The 16,788-nt window shown below is 37.0% G+C and overlaps 1 protein-coding gene across 7 annotated transcripts in view; it reads right to left on the reverse strand.

Moving 5' to 3' along the window:
• Positions 1-1,597: 1,597 nt before the first annotated feature.
• RPS6KC1 (ribosomal protein S6 kinase C1) overlaps positions 1,598-16,788 on the reverse strand; it is a 141,661-nt gene continuing 126,470 nt past the window's right edge. For 6 of the 7 annotated variants that reach the window (XM_019635524.1, XM_019635530.1, XM_019635526.1 and 3 more), the window contains one exon: positions 2,772-3,748. In XM_019635524.1, the coding sequence (XP_019491069.1) occupies positions 3,638-3,748 (111 nt within the window). In that variant the 3' untranslated portion in view covers positions 2,772-3,637. Of the gene's footprint in view, positions 2,645-2,771; positions 3,749-16,788 lie in introns of those variants that run through there. The other variant, XR_002123132.1, reaches the window with a different exon arrangement.

Here is a 16,788-nt window from a genome sequence, read left to right on the forward strand (position 1 = left end):
TTATCAAATTATTACTAGTTCACTCTGTAAGATGCAAAGTCCATCATAGGCTTGTGGAGCTTAGAACTCACCTACCTTTTCATTCTATAGATGAGCGAACAGGTCTAGAATAGTTATTGGATTAGGTTAAAAAGCTAGCTAATCACAGAAACAGAATTAGACCACCACTTTCAGATTTTCCATTATATTCCACAATCCTCAAAGAAAGAGCTTGAAATACCAGCTTCATTACCCAGAGCATTTAGATATACCAGCGGTTATAGCAGCTACTCTAAGCAAGATGACCCACCTTATGCCATGGCCTTGCTATAATGTCATCCGTACGTGAGTCCAGTGAAGATGCTCTAAGGCGCCCCTTGAGAGGCAAAGAGCCTTGCAGTGCTATAGTCAGATTTCTTTCTGTTTGGACCCACGAATGGTGGGCAAGTGATTTCAACCAAGGCATACTATGTGTGGGGTCCTAACATGGTGTTACTGGTCAGAGTGTGAATGTTATTTATAAGTTTTATACTTTCACTATACGCATTATATGAAAGCAAAACTCAATCTTGGTTCACAATGACTCTGAAATAAAATAGGATAGGAAAAGCTTGAGGGTCAAAACACAACAGGAAGTGTAGCTGTTTAAAAATGTTGAAAAGGCAGGTTTAAATATATCGTCAAGAGTTCAGTTATTATAACAAGTAAGTTGAAAAGAGCTATGTCTCAAAAAGTATTAACTCATGTCATAGTTAAAACAAATTGCTCAAATGATGGCATTCTTTCTTACTCTTAAGGAGCTTATCTTACCCATCTGTGAAATAGAAAAGGTAGACATAAGGTAGATGGCAATACACCACAATGCTATTGACAGCCTGCTGGAAAAGCTCTCTTATAAAAAGCATAGTAAAATAATAGTCAGTGACATTGGTAATTTCATATAAAAATATGAAATCAAATGAGAGCAGGGACTCAAAGAGATGTTTGTATATCAATGCTATTGTGAACATATAGCCAAAAGGTGGAAACACCCAAAGGTCCATTGACAGATAAATGGCCAAATAAAATGTGGTCTGTCCATACAATGGAGTATTCTTCAGCCTTAAAAAGGAAAAAATTTTGATATATGCCACATCATGGATGAACCTTGAAAACATTATGCTCAGTAAAATAAATCAGATATAAAAGAAAAAATGTTATTGATTCCACTTATATGAAAGACCTAGAAGAGTCAAATTCATAGAGAAAGTAAAATAGTGGTTACTGGGGCTGGGAGAGGAGGAATGGGAAGTTATTGTTTAATGGGTACAAAGTTTCAGTTTGGGATGATTAAAAAGTTCTGAGATGCGTAGTGGTGATGGTTGAATAAAAATGTGAATGTACTTAATGCCACTGAACTGCATACTTAAAAGTGGTTAAAATGGTCAATGTTACATTATGAATATTTTACCACAATAAAAAAAAATGAGAAATGCTAAGTGGCAGGTTCTTTTATGATTTTGACCCATACAACATATGCCTAAAACGAAAGTCAGTATCAGCCACAGCATTAGAAATAGTATTTCTAATATACTAATACACCATCAAAGAAAAACAGACTTGAGTTCATCAACCCAAAGCCATTTGTCCTGTGTATTTATTACTAAAATAATTCATGTCCACCATGGTTATGAATGGAGCATTTACATTAAGCACAAGTTCCAATCAAACATACAGAAAGAGAGAAATCGAAGCAATGGAATTGTGTCAACACACTGACACAGCAACCATCTGTTGACACTGCTGTCCTCTGAATCCATGGGACCAGAATCATGTGGTAGGGCTGGGAGCTCCACCTTAGCTGTGAATCCTACTTTCGTGTCACAGGGCACTTCTGGAAGGAAGCTCTGTAATGGCCAGCTCTAAGTACTTGCAGACTTCCTACCAGTCCTATGCAGGAAGTCATTCTTGTGTCTCACCTGCATGAGTTCCTGTTATGAGGCCAGGGGGCTGGTGAGTTGAAATCCAGTTCCAGGGAGTGAGGTCATCTTGACTGAGCTATGAACCTGGTGACCTGCTCCCCATCCTGGTGTTGTCGCAGCCCTTCAGCTGGGGTTCAGGTTATAAGGGGACCGAAAAGGAAAAAGGGGGAGTAGGATAAGAGAAAAAGGAAAAATGCTTGCACATTTCCTTTGTTTCCTAACGCATTTTCTGCTTCCATTGAATTGGACAGGGAGGACCTGGCTGACGGCAGATGGGAGCTGTACAGATGCTCTTGGAGTAAGGACGGGCTCTCACACTTATCTCAAAAATACAAAGGATGAAAACATACAGAAGCTTTTCACTATTTCTGGTGGCATCTAACTTGGAAAGAGTGAATTATTTCTTCTTTGGATAAGGTTAAAAATACAGCCATGAACACTTAACATAATTGTAAACTGTTGTAAACAATGCATGATTACAGGAGCTATCTTAGCAACACAAAGAAATAAATACAACAAGATGTGTAAATAGTCATATTCTTTCTGTATACATTGTCAAGTAGGTGAGGAGGTCAAATCTGGAAATCCCATCTTTATAGGTAATAATAGAGGATTGCCATTCAATTCCATTTAGATGAGCTCCTTTGGTTCTTAGCATGCCAAAACCTAAAATGAAGTCGACAACAGGTGGCAGGATGGCTCAGCTAAAATAAAACAAAAAAAAAATAAAATGAAGTCGAGCATAAGAAGCAGCAGCAATTACTAACATTCCAAAATGAAAGGAAGAGAGGCATTTCTACTTAAAAAAAAAAAATTCTTAGAGAAATGAAGGAGAGATTTAAATTTTTGCCACGTTTATTTTACATCATGATTTCTTAATCCTTATTAAGTTGACACAATTTGGGGAAATAAATACCCCCTTCCCCTTTTTGGCTGCATATGTATCAATAGGGGTAGGAAGAACAGAATATGAGAGAACGGGCAAAGGGTTTAGGAAGTGGAAAGGGAAGGCTGAAGAGAGAGCCAGTGTTTCTATGAACCCCTCTGTAAGCAAATCAACCAACCAAGTAGAAAGGAGGCATCGTGAAGTTCTCGTCTCATGTGGGCTTCTGAAAGTCTGAAACGATTTGGGACCACAGTCAACGTACATTAATTATATGGCATCATGGTACGTGTTTCCTGTCAGGCGTGACGTGTGTTTTCTTTCTTTTCTCGCTTTTTTAAGATCCATAGATCACATTATTCATGAAGCATTTGTAGTATATTATTCAGCAAATATTAATTTGATCATATACACCAATCTTGGTTAGCAGAAAGCATGGTTAGCTGCCATGTAAAGGTCCTCCTTTTGAGTACCACTTAATTTTACACTTGGAGTTTCATATCAGAAGTTCTTGAAGGGCATTCCTCTTTCAGGTGAGTTCACAACTCATCTGTGACATTAAATGCAGGTAAAATAAACATCACACCTTGGTTAAAGGTTTGTACATCACAGCCCCTTGCAAATGTAGCCAGTGTCTTGCCCGAACACTATTTGTAAAGAATTGTCGGCCTTTTTCACCCCCTATTTCCTCTAAAGGTCGTTATCCCTGGGCTCTGGCGCTCCCTCCACAAGTGACTGGGAGGCAGAGCCCTCTGTGCTGGAGACGCCCGTCCCAGAGAAGGTCAGAATGTGTGCAGATCGCCCTGCCTTCTGTTCATCTCATCAGTTCTGCCCAGTCCACAGGCGTAAAAAACGGATGAGATTTGATATCTTCAACACCAGCAACTCCAGCACCAAGACGCTCCACAGGGTTGAACTGCAAGAGCTAAAAAAGAGGATTTAGTGACTAACAGAAATCCAGCGAGCACATCAAAAGAAAACAGAAAAATATATGGAAGGAGGGAACGTCTAAATTCAACCCCAGTAAACACATGCACTTAATAGCCAAATATTTCCTTGAAAGGGAGCTGTGTCTAACATCACTCTAGCTGTGGGTGGTGGGGTAGATCTGAGTCTATGGCTTTTCCATGGATTGGAAACATGACCTAGAGTAACTCCCTTTGTTTCTCTCATCCTCATATAGTATAATAGGACAGTTACACTTATCCATTTCCTACTCCAAAAGTACAGTGTGACATTAATTTGATATTGTACCAAATTTAGAGAAGTCCAGCTACTCCTTTCATGATTAGAAAGTTTGGGAGGCATTGTAAGTCTTTCAACCCCTTGTGAATTATATATGTGCTGGGACTAAACTTTACCAGAGTCTGAATTAGCCTATTTTTATTCCAAAATTGTTTTCTTTGAAATAGCTGACTCACGTGGAATAATTAGATCCACTGACTGAAAAGTGTTTTGACTTCTTCACTATTAGGAATCATGTATAAAATAAGTTAATAATAATATTATATACAACAGAATTGTTGAGTGTGGGAAAACAGAAAGTGTCATGTACAATTATAGCAGATACTGGGCTCAAGAATGTGTCTTGAGACATACACAGATCCTCAAATTTTTGTTTTAACAGCTTTACTGAGGGATAATTTATACTGCATAAAATTCACCTATTGTAAATGTACAACTCAATGATTCTTAGTAAATTTAAAGAGCTGTGCAACCATTACCACTCTCCAATTTTAGAACACTTTCCTCACCCTAAAAAGATTCCTTGTGCTGTTTGCAGTTGATCCTCACTTCCATCCCCGGCCTCAGGCAACCACTGATCTGCTTTCTGTCTCTATAAACTTGCCCTCTCTGGATATCTTATGTCAATGTAATCATAAAATATGTTGTATTTTGCAGCTGCTTTCTTTCACTTCACATAATGTTTTTGAGATTCATCCATGTTATTGCAGGTATCAACAATCCATTCCTTTTTATTTCTGAACAGCATGCTGCCTCTGTTTGGATATAATACATTTTGTGAATCTATTCACCAGATAATGGACACGGGGACTTTCCAGGTTGAGGCTATCATGAATGAAAGTGCTATGAACATTTGCATATATGTCTTTGTGTGGACACATGTTTTCATTTCTCTTACGGACATTTCTAGGAGTGGAACTGCTGAGTCATGTGAGAAGTTTATGTTTAGCTTTTAAAGAAACTGCCAAACTTTTCTAAAGGAGCTGTGTGCCATTTTACATCCCCACAGCAGTGTATGAAGGTTTCAATTTCTCTACATCCTTACCAACACTTGATACTGTCTATCTTTTTTATTATGGCCCTCTATTGGGTATTAGTGGTATCACATTATGGTTTTAATTTGTATTCCCTAATGATTAATGATGGTGAACATCTTTTTATGTCCTTATTAGCTTCCTTGGTGAATTTTTGCCATTTTTATAATAAGCTGTCTGCTTGTTGAGTTATAAGAGTTCATTATACACTCTGAATACAAGTCCTTTATCAGTTACATGATTTGCAAATATTTACTCCCAGTCTGTGGCTTGTCTTTTCGTTTTCTTACTAACGTCCTCAAGTGTAAAAGTTTTTTACTTTAATGAAGCCCGACCCAGGCCGGCCGAGTGGTGCGTAGGGTAAGAGTTGGCTTGGGAAGCCAGCTTTGAGCAGCAGGGCCCTGGTTCAGATCCCACATGCATGCCAGTGACACTGCCCTCTACCGCTAAGATAGTGAACAACAGCTCGACCTAGAGCTGGGCTGCCTGAGTCGCCGGCGATGGGCATAGCGTAGGCTGCAGTGGGGCTGGCTGGCAGCTGCCGTGAGCCACCATCCAATGGCTGATGAGCGACTGCCTCACCCAGGAAGAGCACAATAATACCAACATGGGCCAATGAAGCGACGTCCTCCACAAGTAGACTGAAGAACAAAAGGACAGCAACTTGTCTGTTCCCCTTCCCCAATTCCCCAATGCTGTTCCCCTCCCCCAATTTCCCAATAAAATCTTTAAAAAAAAAAAATGAAGCCCGACCCACATTATCAATTTTTTTCTTTTTGGTGTTATATCTAATAGCTCTTTGCCTAACCCAAGTTCATGAAGATTTTCTCCTACATTTTCTTCTACAATTTTTATAGTTTTAGCTCCCATAGGTCTATGAGCTATTTTGAGTTAATTTTTACATATGGTACAAAGCAAGAGTCTTAGTTCATTTGGTTTTATAGCAAGTCAATATTGATTTTCCCAGCACCATTTGTTGAAAAGATTTTTTTTCACCATCAAATTATCTTGGCATCTTTATTAAAAGTCAATTGACCAAAAATGTATGGGTTTATTTCTGGACTGTCAATTTCAATCCATTGAGCTATATGCCTATCTTTGCTTTAACAACACAGTAATTAAGTAATTATTGTGGCTTTATATTGTGGCTTTATACTGAGTGTGGAAATCAGGTAGCATAAGTCCTCCAACTTTGTTCTCTTTCAAAATTGTTTTGAACATTCTAGGTCCCTTGCTTTTCATACACATTTTGGAGTCAGCTACAGGTTTCCCAATCTTGCTCATCTTTTCAAAGAACCAACTTTTAGTTACCTTGATTTTTCTCTTTTCTAGTTCATTGATTTCTCTTCCTTTCTTCTGCTTGCTTTAGATTTGCTTTGCTTTTTATAGTTTCATTCTCTAGTTTCTTAAGGTGCAAGGTGAGATTTTTATTTGAGACTTTTCTTCTTTTCTGATATAGGTGTCTAAAGCCATAAATTTTCCTCAAGAACTAATTTAGCTGCATCTTATAAATTGTAATCTATTTGTTTTCATTTCATTAAAAACATGTTCTAGCTTCTCTTGAGATTTCTTCTTTGGCACATAGGTTATTTGGAAGTGTGTTCTTTCATTTTCAAATATTTGTGGATTCACCAGATCTCTTTCTATTGATGACTTTTAATTAAATTATGTTGTATGATTTCAATTCCTTTTAAATATTGAAACTTGTTTTATAACATATCATATGGTCTACAATGGAGAATATTCCATGCACATGCAATAAATGTAATCTGCAATCATTGTGTGGAGTGTTCTGTATATGTCTGTTAGAGTTGTTTGATGTTGTTTGAGTCTTCTCGATATTCTTGCTGATTACATATCATGTATCAACAATGATGTAGTGAAGCCTCCATTTATTATTATTGGATTCCCTGTTTTTCCCTTCAATTCAGTCAGAATTTGCTTCATATGTTATGGGGCTGATATTAGAGTGATATATCAATACTTCTTATATCTTTCTATGTATTGACCATTCTATCATTATGAAACACTGGTCTTGGTCTCTAGTAAGTCTCTTGCCTGGATATCTATTTTGTCTGGTATTTAATAGAGCCACTCCTGCTCTCTTACTGTTTGCACGGTTTGTCTTTCCTTTCAGTCTGAAGAACTTCCTATATTATTTTTTTGAAGGCAGGTCTGCTAGCAATGAATTTTCTGTCTTTATTTGGGAATTTCATTTTTGTTTATGAAGGATAAATTTGCTGGATATAGAATTTTGGTTGACAGTTATTTCCTTTCAGCACTTTGAACATGTTGTTTCAGCGTCTTCTGTCTTCTATTTTTTTCTTTTTTATTGAGGTATAATTGATATACTACATGATATTAGTTTCAGGTGTACAACATAATGATTTGATGTCTATATTGTGAAATGATCACCATAACAAGTCTAGTTAACACTGTCTTCCATTATTTTTTATGGGAAGTCTGACATTAATGTTAATGTTCCCTTGTATATGAGTTGCTTTTCTTTTCCTACTTGCAAAACTTTCCTCTTTCTCTTTCAATAAGTTAACTACAGTATGTCTAGGTGCGGCTCTCTTTGTATTTTCTTGCTTAGGGTCCATTGAGTTTCTTAGATGCATATCAATGTTTTTTCATCAAATTTAGGACATTTTCAGCCATTATTTCTTCAAAAATGTTTACTGCCCCTTTCCCTCTTCTGGGACTCCCATTGTATGTATATTGATATATTGTATTTGATATTGTCTTATGGATCACTATAGTCCTGCTCATTTCTCTTCAATTTTTTTAGTCTGTGTTTCAGACTGGATAATTTCTATTGTTCTATCTTCAAGTTCATTGATTCTTCCTTCATCTATTTTAAATTTGCTGTTAAGATATTCTAATGAATTTGTTTCCCCTAGTGAATTCTTCATTTCAATTACTGCATTGTTCAACTTGAGAATTTCTATTTGGTTCTTTTTAAAAAATATAATTTCTATCTCCTTATGGAGAATCTCTATTTGTTGATTCATTGTCGTCATACTTTCCTTTAATTCTTTAAATATGGTTTCCTTTAGGTCTTTGAATATATTTATAATAATCACTTTGAAGTCTTTGTTAAATTCAAAATGTGGGGACATGTAGAGGCAATTTCTACTGACTGCTTTTTTCTCCTGTATATAGGTCATACTTTTTTGTTTCTGTGTACACCTTCTATTTTGCAGAAAAAGGGACATTTTAGAGAATATATTTTAGCAACTCTGGAGTCTGATTTTCTTCCCACAAAGACTATTATCATTGCTGTTAGACAGTTTGTCCTTTGCTTAGTATCTTCTTTCAGCTAAATCTGTAAATTTGCTTCCCCCATTCCATTGTAACAAGCAGCTATTAATATCTACCCACTTTATTTCTTGTTTTTGTTTTAAGTTTGGCTTCAAGCCTACTGGTCAACCAGTGATTGAAAAGAGGTTGTGAATTCAAATAGAACAAAGGAGGCAAGGATATACAATGGGGTAAAGGCAGTCTCTTCAATAAGTGGTGTTGGCAAAACTGGACAGATACACACACCAAAATGAAATTGGGACTTTCTTACACCAAAGTTAAACTCAAAATGGATTAAAGACTTAAATGTAAGACCTGAAACCATAAAATTCCTAGAAGAAAACAGAGGCAGTAAACTCTTTGACAGTGCTCTTAGCAATATCTTTTGGGATATGTCTCTTCAGACAAGGGCAACAACAACAAAAAATAAACAAATTGGACACTACGTCAAACTAAAAAGTTTTTGCACAGCAGAGGACACCATCAACAAAACAAAAAGACAACCTACTGAATGGGAGAAGATATTCACAAATGATANTATAGTTTGTTTCCACCTAACTCTTCCTGGAGGAAGAACAAAGAATTGCACTTTAAATCTAGCTCAACACAGAAGGCTCCCGATTCCTCCAGATGCTTGAGCCGACACGCCTGATGACCGCCCTAATTTCTCCAGACCATCACTCAATTTACTTTTTTTATGACACCTCCACAAATTTTCTCTGCTTCGATTTCTTCCTGAGATGAGATATCTGGATCAAGGAAGGACATGTGATAAGCACAAAAAATGTGAAGTTACACCATCTGACTGTATCACCACTATCATAAATCTTCCCCGAAAGGAAGCTTGTTTCCTGTTTACTGTCCTTGAGAGAGTAAGTGATGCCGAGTCACAAAAACCTATAGTACTTGGCTTCCCATTTCCCTACTGCCAGCCTACTTACATCTTTATTTAAAAATAGCTGACTTCACAGCTTTTGCTACATTTAGTAACCCTTCAACATAAGGACTTAATGTGAAACCCTTAAAATGAGCTGAGTAGACATCAAATAGTCAAAAGCCAAAATTACCTAGACGGGTGGAGGTTAATGTTCTGCATTAAATAAGAACAGAAAGTATCAATTTTGTACTCTGATTATGCCTGCCAAAGAACTCAGTCAAATAAACACATAAAATATGATAGATGAGAGCAATAGGGTAGGAACACATCACAGTCGTTAAGAAAGGTCTAAGAAGTGAGCAAATGTAAGGTGTGGACTAGCCTCCTTTCACCTCCACATACTTCTATCGGGACCTTCTCCAGGGCAGAGCTGACTGACAAGTAACCTTCTAATATTTCATTCTATTTATAATTTTTACAGCCACTAAGGGCTATGCTACTGAGCGGGTATGTGGCAGCAACCCAAATAAGGATCTGGGATTACTAGGAAAATAATTACAGGAAAACAGTTAAGTACCAATTTAAGATTGCCATTAGCCTTGTCTTTCTACAATGTTGGTTTATCAAATTATTACTAGTTCACTCTGTAAGATGCAAAGTCCATCATAGGCTTGTGGAGCTTAGAACTCACCTACCTTTTCATTCTATAGATGAGCGAACAGGTCTAGAATAGTTATTGGATTAGGTTAAAAAGCTAGCTAATCACAGAAACAGAATTAGACCACCACTTTCAGATTTTCCATTATATTCCACAATCCTCAAAGAAAGAGCTTGAAATACCAGCTTCATTACCCAGAGCATTTAGATATACCAGCGGTTATAGCAGCTACTCTAAGCAAGATGACCCACCTTATGCCATGGCCTTGCTATAAAGTCATCCGTACGTGAGTCCAGTGAAGATGCTCTAAGGCGCCCCTTGAGAGGCAAAGAGCCTTGCAGTGCTATAGTCAGATTTCTTTCTGTTTGGACCCACGAATGGTGGGCAAGTGATTTCAACCAAGGCATACTATGTGTGGGGTCCTAACATGGTGTTACTGGTCAGAGTGTGAATGTTATTTATAAGTTTTATACTTTCACTATACGCATTATATGAAAGCAAAACTCAATCTTGGTTCACAATGACTCTGAAATAAAATAGGATAGGAAAAGCTTGAGGGTCAAAACACAACAGGAAGTGTAGCTGTTTAAAAATGTTGAAAAGGCAGGTTTAAATATATCGTCAAGAGTTCAGTTATTATAACAAGTAAGTTGAAAAGAGCTATGTCTCAAAAAGTATTAACTCATGTCATAGTTAAAACAAATTGCTCAAATGATGGCATTCTTTCTTACTCTTAAGGAGCTTATCTTACCCATCTGTGAAATAGAAAAGGTAGACATAAGGTAGGTGGCAATACACCATAATGCTATTGACAGCCTGCTGGAAAAGCTCTCTTATAAAAAGCATAGTAAAATAATAGTCAGTGACATTGGTAATTTCATATAAAAATATGAAATCAAATGAGAGCAGGGACTCAAAGAGATGTTTGTATATCAATGCTATTGTGAACATATAGCCAAAAGGTGGAAACACCCAAAGGTCCATTGACAGATAAATGGCCAAATAAAATGTGGTCTGTCCATACAATGGAGTATTCTTCAGCCTTAAAAAGGAAAAAATTTTGATATATGCCACATCATGGATGAACCTTGAAAACATTATGCTCAGTAAAATAAATCAGATATAAAAGAAAAAATGTTATTGATTCCACTTATATGAAAGACCTAGAAGAGTCAAATTCATAGAGAAAGTAAAATAGTGGTTACTGGGGCTGGGAGAGGAGGAATGGGAAGTTATTGTTTAATGGGTACAAAGTTTCAGTTTGGGATGATTAAAAAGTTCTGAGATGCGTAGTGGTGATGGTTGAATAAAAATGTGAATGTACTTAATGCCACTGAACTGCATACTTAAAAGTGGTTAAAATGGTCAATGTTACATTATGAATATTTTACCACAATAAAAAAAAATGAGAAATGCTAAGTGGCAGGTTCTTTTATGATTTTGACCCATACAACATATGCCTAAAACGAAAGTCAGTATCAGCCACAGCATTAGAAATAGTATTTCTAATATACTAATACACCATCAAAGAAAAACAGACTTGAGTTNGTTTTCAAGGTGATGCTCATGTTGACGGTCTGAGGATCCCTTGTTTTTTCATTGCTCTGAAACTTTCTTATTTGGGAATAATTTCAAACTTAAAGAAAAGTTGCAAGAAGAGTTACAATCACTTTGTTCCCTTGACCCAGATTGGGTCCACTTTTTAATAACCCCCGAGTTAAGTGAATATACGTCAGAGGTCTGGTACAAAGAGATCCGTCCCCTGGTGGGATGTAATGCCTTCTAAGAGCAAGAGCAGAACACTTCCCAAATAGAAAGGAAGCCAACTATTTAAAAAAGTGGGAAGACGCGTCACAAAATGATGAGAGAAAGTGAGGTGGGGCCCAGGAGTGTTAAGCTCTGGAGTCGTATCATTATCACTATCAGCCAACGGGGGAAAGTGTGAGCTCTCCCGATTTGTCTCTTCGGTGATTCCTTGGGGGTGATGTTACAAACAACAAATCCATAATCTCCCAGTGTAAAGTATAAGCCGGCTGCAAGAAAAAAGGAAAGCAATTATGTGATAGGGAAACTCTACTGTGTACACTGGAGACATGGACGAGAGCATTCCGCGCCCGCCTTCGTAGTCCCAGCTGAACTCAGCACTTTATCTCCTGCCTGCATTTCTGCAATAACTCCTAACTGAGCTTTCCGCCTCTATCGCTCTACTTCCAGTTTATTCTCCATTCTAACCCTAAAATTATCTTTTTAACAGCAGGCTATATACCAGCTAAGAACCTTCGCCCGTTCCCTACATCCTAGAGAATGACGTCCAAATGTCTCAGCACGGCACTGAACCTGGCCCCAAGTTACCTTTCAAATCCATGTGAACTACCAATCAGCCCAAACCGAAAATGCACAGCTTTACATTTTCCCATCTCCACGCCTTTGTACACAACTGGTGTTTTTGTTGTTNATGCTCAACATCACTAATCACTGGGGAAATGCAAATCAAAACCATAATGAGATGTCACCTCACACCTGTCAGAGTGGCTATCATCAATAAATCAACAAATAATAAGTGTTGGCAAAGATGTGGGGAAAAAGGAACCCCCATACACTGTTGGTGGGATTGTAAATTAATGCAGCCATTATGGGAAACAGTATATAGAGATTCCTCAAAAAATTAAAAATAGAGTTTCCATACAACCCAGCAATTCCACTTTTGGGTATTTATCCACAGAAAACAAAAACACAAATTTGAAATGATACATGCATCCCTATGTTCCTTGCAGCGTTAGTTACAACAGCCAAGATATGAAAGGTGTATGTTGATAGGTGAATGGATTAAAAAAAAAAGTCACACACACACACACACACACACACACACACACACACACGAATATTACTCACCAATTAAAAAAAATGAAATCTTGCCATTTACGACAACATGATAGACCTAGAGGGTGTTATACTAAGTGAAATAAGTCAGACAAAGAAAGACAAATACCATTATGATTTCACTTATATGTAGAATCTAAAAAAACCAAAAGAAAGGAATAAACAAAATAGAAACAGACCCATAGAAATAGAGAACAAGCTGATAGTTGCCCAAAGGGAAGAAGATGAGAGGATAGAGTGGGGAAAAAACCCTAACACCTCAGCCACTAAAGCTTCCATCCTCTGCCAATGGGTTGGAGAACACAATCAAAATTTAGGCCACTCTCGACTATGCCCTGGGTTTTACCTTCCACTGGGACCTTGCCCTGCTCCTACGCACCTACATGCAGCCTCCAGGTTGGTCCTCATGGTCTGCCCCAATCTGGCAGAACCCACATACCTGGCCAGGCAGGGAAGAGAGAATGGGAGCAGCCCCAGGCAAGAATACCACAGAGTCCCACTGTTCTTTCCCAAAGTTCCAGTTTTTCAAGCATAAACACTTTTCAGATTGTTGTATCCCTCTGATCAATTTCCAGAACACTAAGATGGCTGTTTCTGCCAATTCTGTCTAACTTTATAATTTCCTTTTTTGAAGAGAGAATTTGTCAACTTCCTCATATGACTATACCATTCAAGCTTGAGAATATTCCCATAGCAAACATTTTTTTTCTACAGAATTTATCCAACTGCAACTGAAATATTTAAATGATTTCTCTCTATTAATGGTTCTATACACATAGGAAATCCCACAATTCAAATTTAACCACAATTTCTATTTCTTCTCTTTTCCCCTTTATTTCTACTTTTACTTTCATTCATGATTCATTCATTCAATCACTTATATGAAAAATATCAATTGTTTCCCTATTATGTGCCAGTCCACTACTTTTTGAGACTTTTTCACCTGTATCATCAGCAGTTGCTTCACTCTTAAATTAGCAGCCCAATAATTCACCTATATGCTTCATCAAATTACAAGTTACTGTATGTCATGAACTTTCAACATTGTCCTATCAATAATAATACGAAACATTTATGTGACACTTATTGTGTGTTATTCTAAGTGCTTAACATAGGTTAATTCATTTAACTTACAACAACTCTATAACTAGCTACAACTATTATTTCTATTTTAAGATGAAAAAACTGAGTCTCGAAGAAATTAAACAACTTATTTAAGATCATACAAGCAGGCAGTAGGAAGGCAGGATTTGAATTCAGGCACTAAGGCGCGAGGATCCATGCTCTTAAACTGCCATGTTTCACTACTTCATGAGTGTGTGATCTGCAAATGCCAAAATCCATTGCTTCACTTTGATATTGCCAAATCCACACGGGGAGTGAAGCACAGGCTTCAAAAGACTGCACCCATAGTCTTTTTACTTGAAATTATTGAATCTAGCATTCAAAATGACTACTGTTTATTAAAGCTAATTGCTCAAAGAATTTTTCTATTAGAAGTTGCTAAAATGTGTTAGGAGAAAAGCTATTATAAAAAAAATCATAGGGATATCCTAAATGTATCAAATCCATTTTCAAAATCAGACAATTCATGTCTACTGACTGAAATCTGGCAGGCATCACACATTTTAGTATAAATCTAAAATATCAAATATTGGTAAGAATTAACTATAACTATAGCATATTTGTTTCATATTTCAGGAAACATGTAAGTTCTTTCTTCTTTGTTACAACTGGCTTTCCTACCTCCAGTCTTTCTAAAACATGACCTCATTATGAAATTCCAATAATTGTTCATATTTTGACTTTTACTTAGTTCATGGACTCCTCTATAAATTTGCAAGGATAAATCTATAGGCAAAAGTATAATTGTTTTACTCATGACTATCTTGTGTAATCTGCCATTTTAAATACCATACCGGGCCTCAAGAGAGATCATGCAAAGATTCTACTGCTTAAGAGAATGTGTCAACCAGTGAAAAATCCAATATAGTCACTGCCAACCTCCTTCCTCCTGAAGACACTGAGCAATAAAGAAACAGATATTTGTTCTGAAGGTTTTTTTTCTCATATATCTTTCAACTGATCAAGCAACTATGTCATAATTAATTAAATGTATAGTGTGAAGTACAAACATACATGCCCTGAGGGTTTGTAAAATATAAGTACCTTTTTTTTAAATTGCATTTAAAATGTAACTATGTTTACTTTAGCACCATTCATTTGACTGAACTGAGATGACTGAACCATGGGTACAGGGGATTACGAAATCTAAGAAGAAAGCAAGGAGCTGACAGAGCAAAGAGGGGGGAAATCTCCCCAAAGCAGAATAATTATGTCCATATAAATCACTTTGTGATTTTTTTAAATGACCTCTATGACCTGTGAGGTAGTGGAAAAGGAAAAGTCAAAATGACAAATTGCTAATCACGCCAAGAGACCCCTTTTCCCTTTCCTGATAATGTTTCCTCAACATGAGTGGTAGTTTCCTTAGGCAGGCCAATGACAGAATATTGATTTACTACATAAGCTGTACGTATATGTATTTGGATTTAACGTACCTTAAGCCTATGTAAAGGTTACAACATAATTTCTGACAAAGAGAGCAACAGCAGACCTTTATAATTGCAGGGAATTCCATTCTCAGTATTACATGATGGTGACAACTTCTTTAAGGAAGAGAAACAAAGCATGGCCACTGCTAACCTTCCTTAAATTATTTACCAAAAAAAACCTTTGAATTTACCTTTTCGTACCACAACAAATAAGATGAAATCAAATGAGTAGGCTGTCCTTTTCCCGTCAGAATGAAATGTTTTATATATCTTTGCATTATCTCTTAATCCTTCTGCCAAATGCTCTGGGTAGTCTCATCTCAGTATTTCCAACCTGACTATGTTTCTTTATATTTTACATACTCTGGAAAAATTCACCTTCATGAAGAACAATTCTGATCCTTTCACTCTTCTGCACACAAATTCCAAATCTCAATTTTTTTTATTCAATTCAATATTATCACTCTACCCTGGTGTTCATGATCATAGAACCCCATGAGAGAATCCCAACTTATCTTTCCACACTTATCTATTACTATCACTCATCCCTATATTCATCCCTCCACGCTAGATAAACCAAACTTTGATCTCCTGAATTGAGTCTTTTGGACTCATTCCTTTATGAAGCTGTTCATTCCACCTAGCTATGCCCCCCACATCCAACCCTGTCATGCCAAAACTCTGTCTAAGTCGCCACAAAAATAACACCCACTACACAAAAGCTTTCCTCATTCTACCACCACTGCACCAACAATAACCCTTCCTTATCTTCACTTGCCAAAGTATTTGTTAAACCTCTTTGACAGCCTTTATTCACCACATCCATCTGCGATATAATTACTTATGAGCCTTATCCTTATAGCTTACAACACAATGCCTTCCATGTAATTGCTGAATGGAGGAACCAAAATCACTCTTTAAGAGAATACTAGGTAATTCTCTTAATATATTCCCCCCCTTTTAAGTTTGTTTTCCAGGATTAGAAAAGTAATTCATTTTTCATTAAACAAAAATTTCAGTTCTTGATCTTTTTCAAATAACCTTTCCCTTTACATTTTTCACAAAAGTGTAAGGATCCCAGGCCTGACAATTACTGATCTGCTGTGAGCCCATCATACCACAGTGTTGACAACCCTCAGGGTACCCACCAAACCCACTATTCAAAACTCAGGAGGCATTTTAAATGTGGGGAATCATTTTAAGAAGCTCACCAGAGTTCCAAGCCTATCTTTGGGATACTGAACTTTAATAAGCAATCAATAGTTTCTTCAAAGCCACCCGATATGCACTGACACCGATGCCCAAGTTCCATCACTGCATGAAGCTAGGAGTGATCTACCTGGGCAGGATTGTCTAACACCGCTTCTCTCCTAAGCAACTTGAGTGGCCCACTCCTACATTTATAAATAGGAA

Source organism: Hipposideros armiger, unplaced genomic scaffold, assembly GCF_001890085.2.
Source record: "Hipposideros armiger isolate ML-2016 unplaced genomic scaffold, ASM189008v1 scaffold_22, whole genome shotgun sequence".
NCBI classification, from domain to species: Eukaryota; Metazoa; Chordata; class Mammalia; order Chiroptera; family Hipposideridae; genus Hipposideros; species Hipposideros armiger.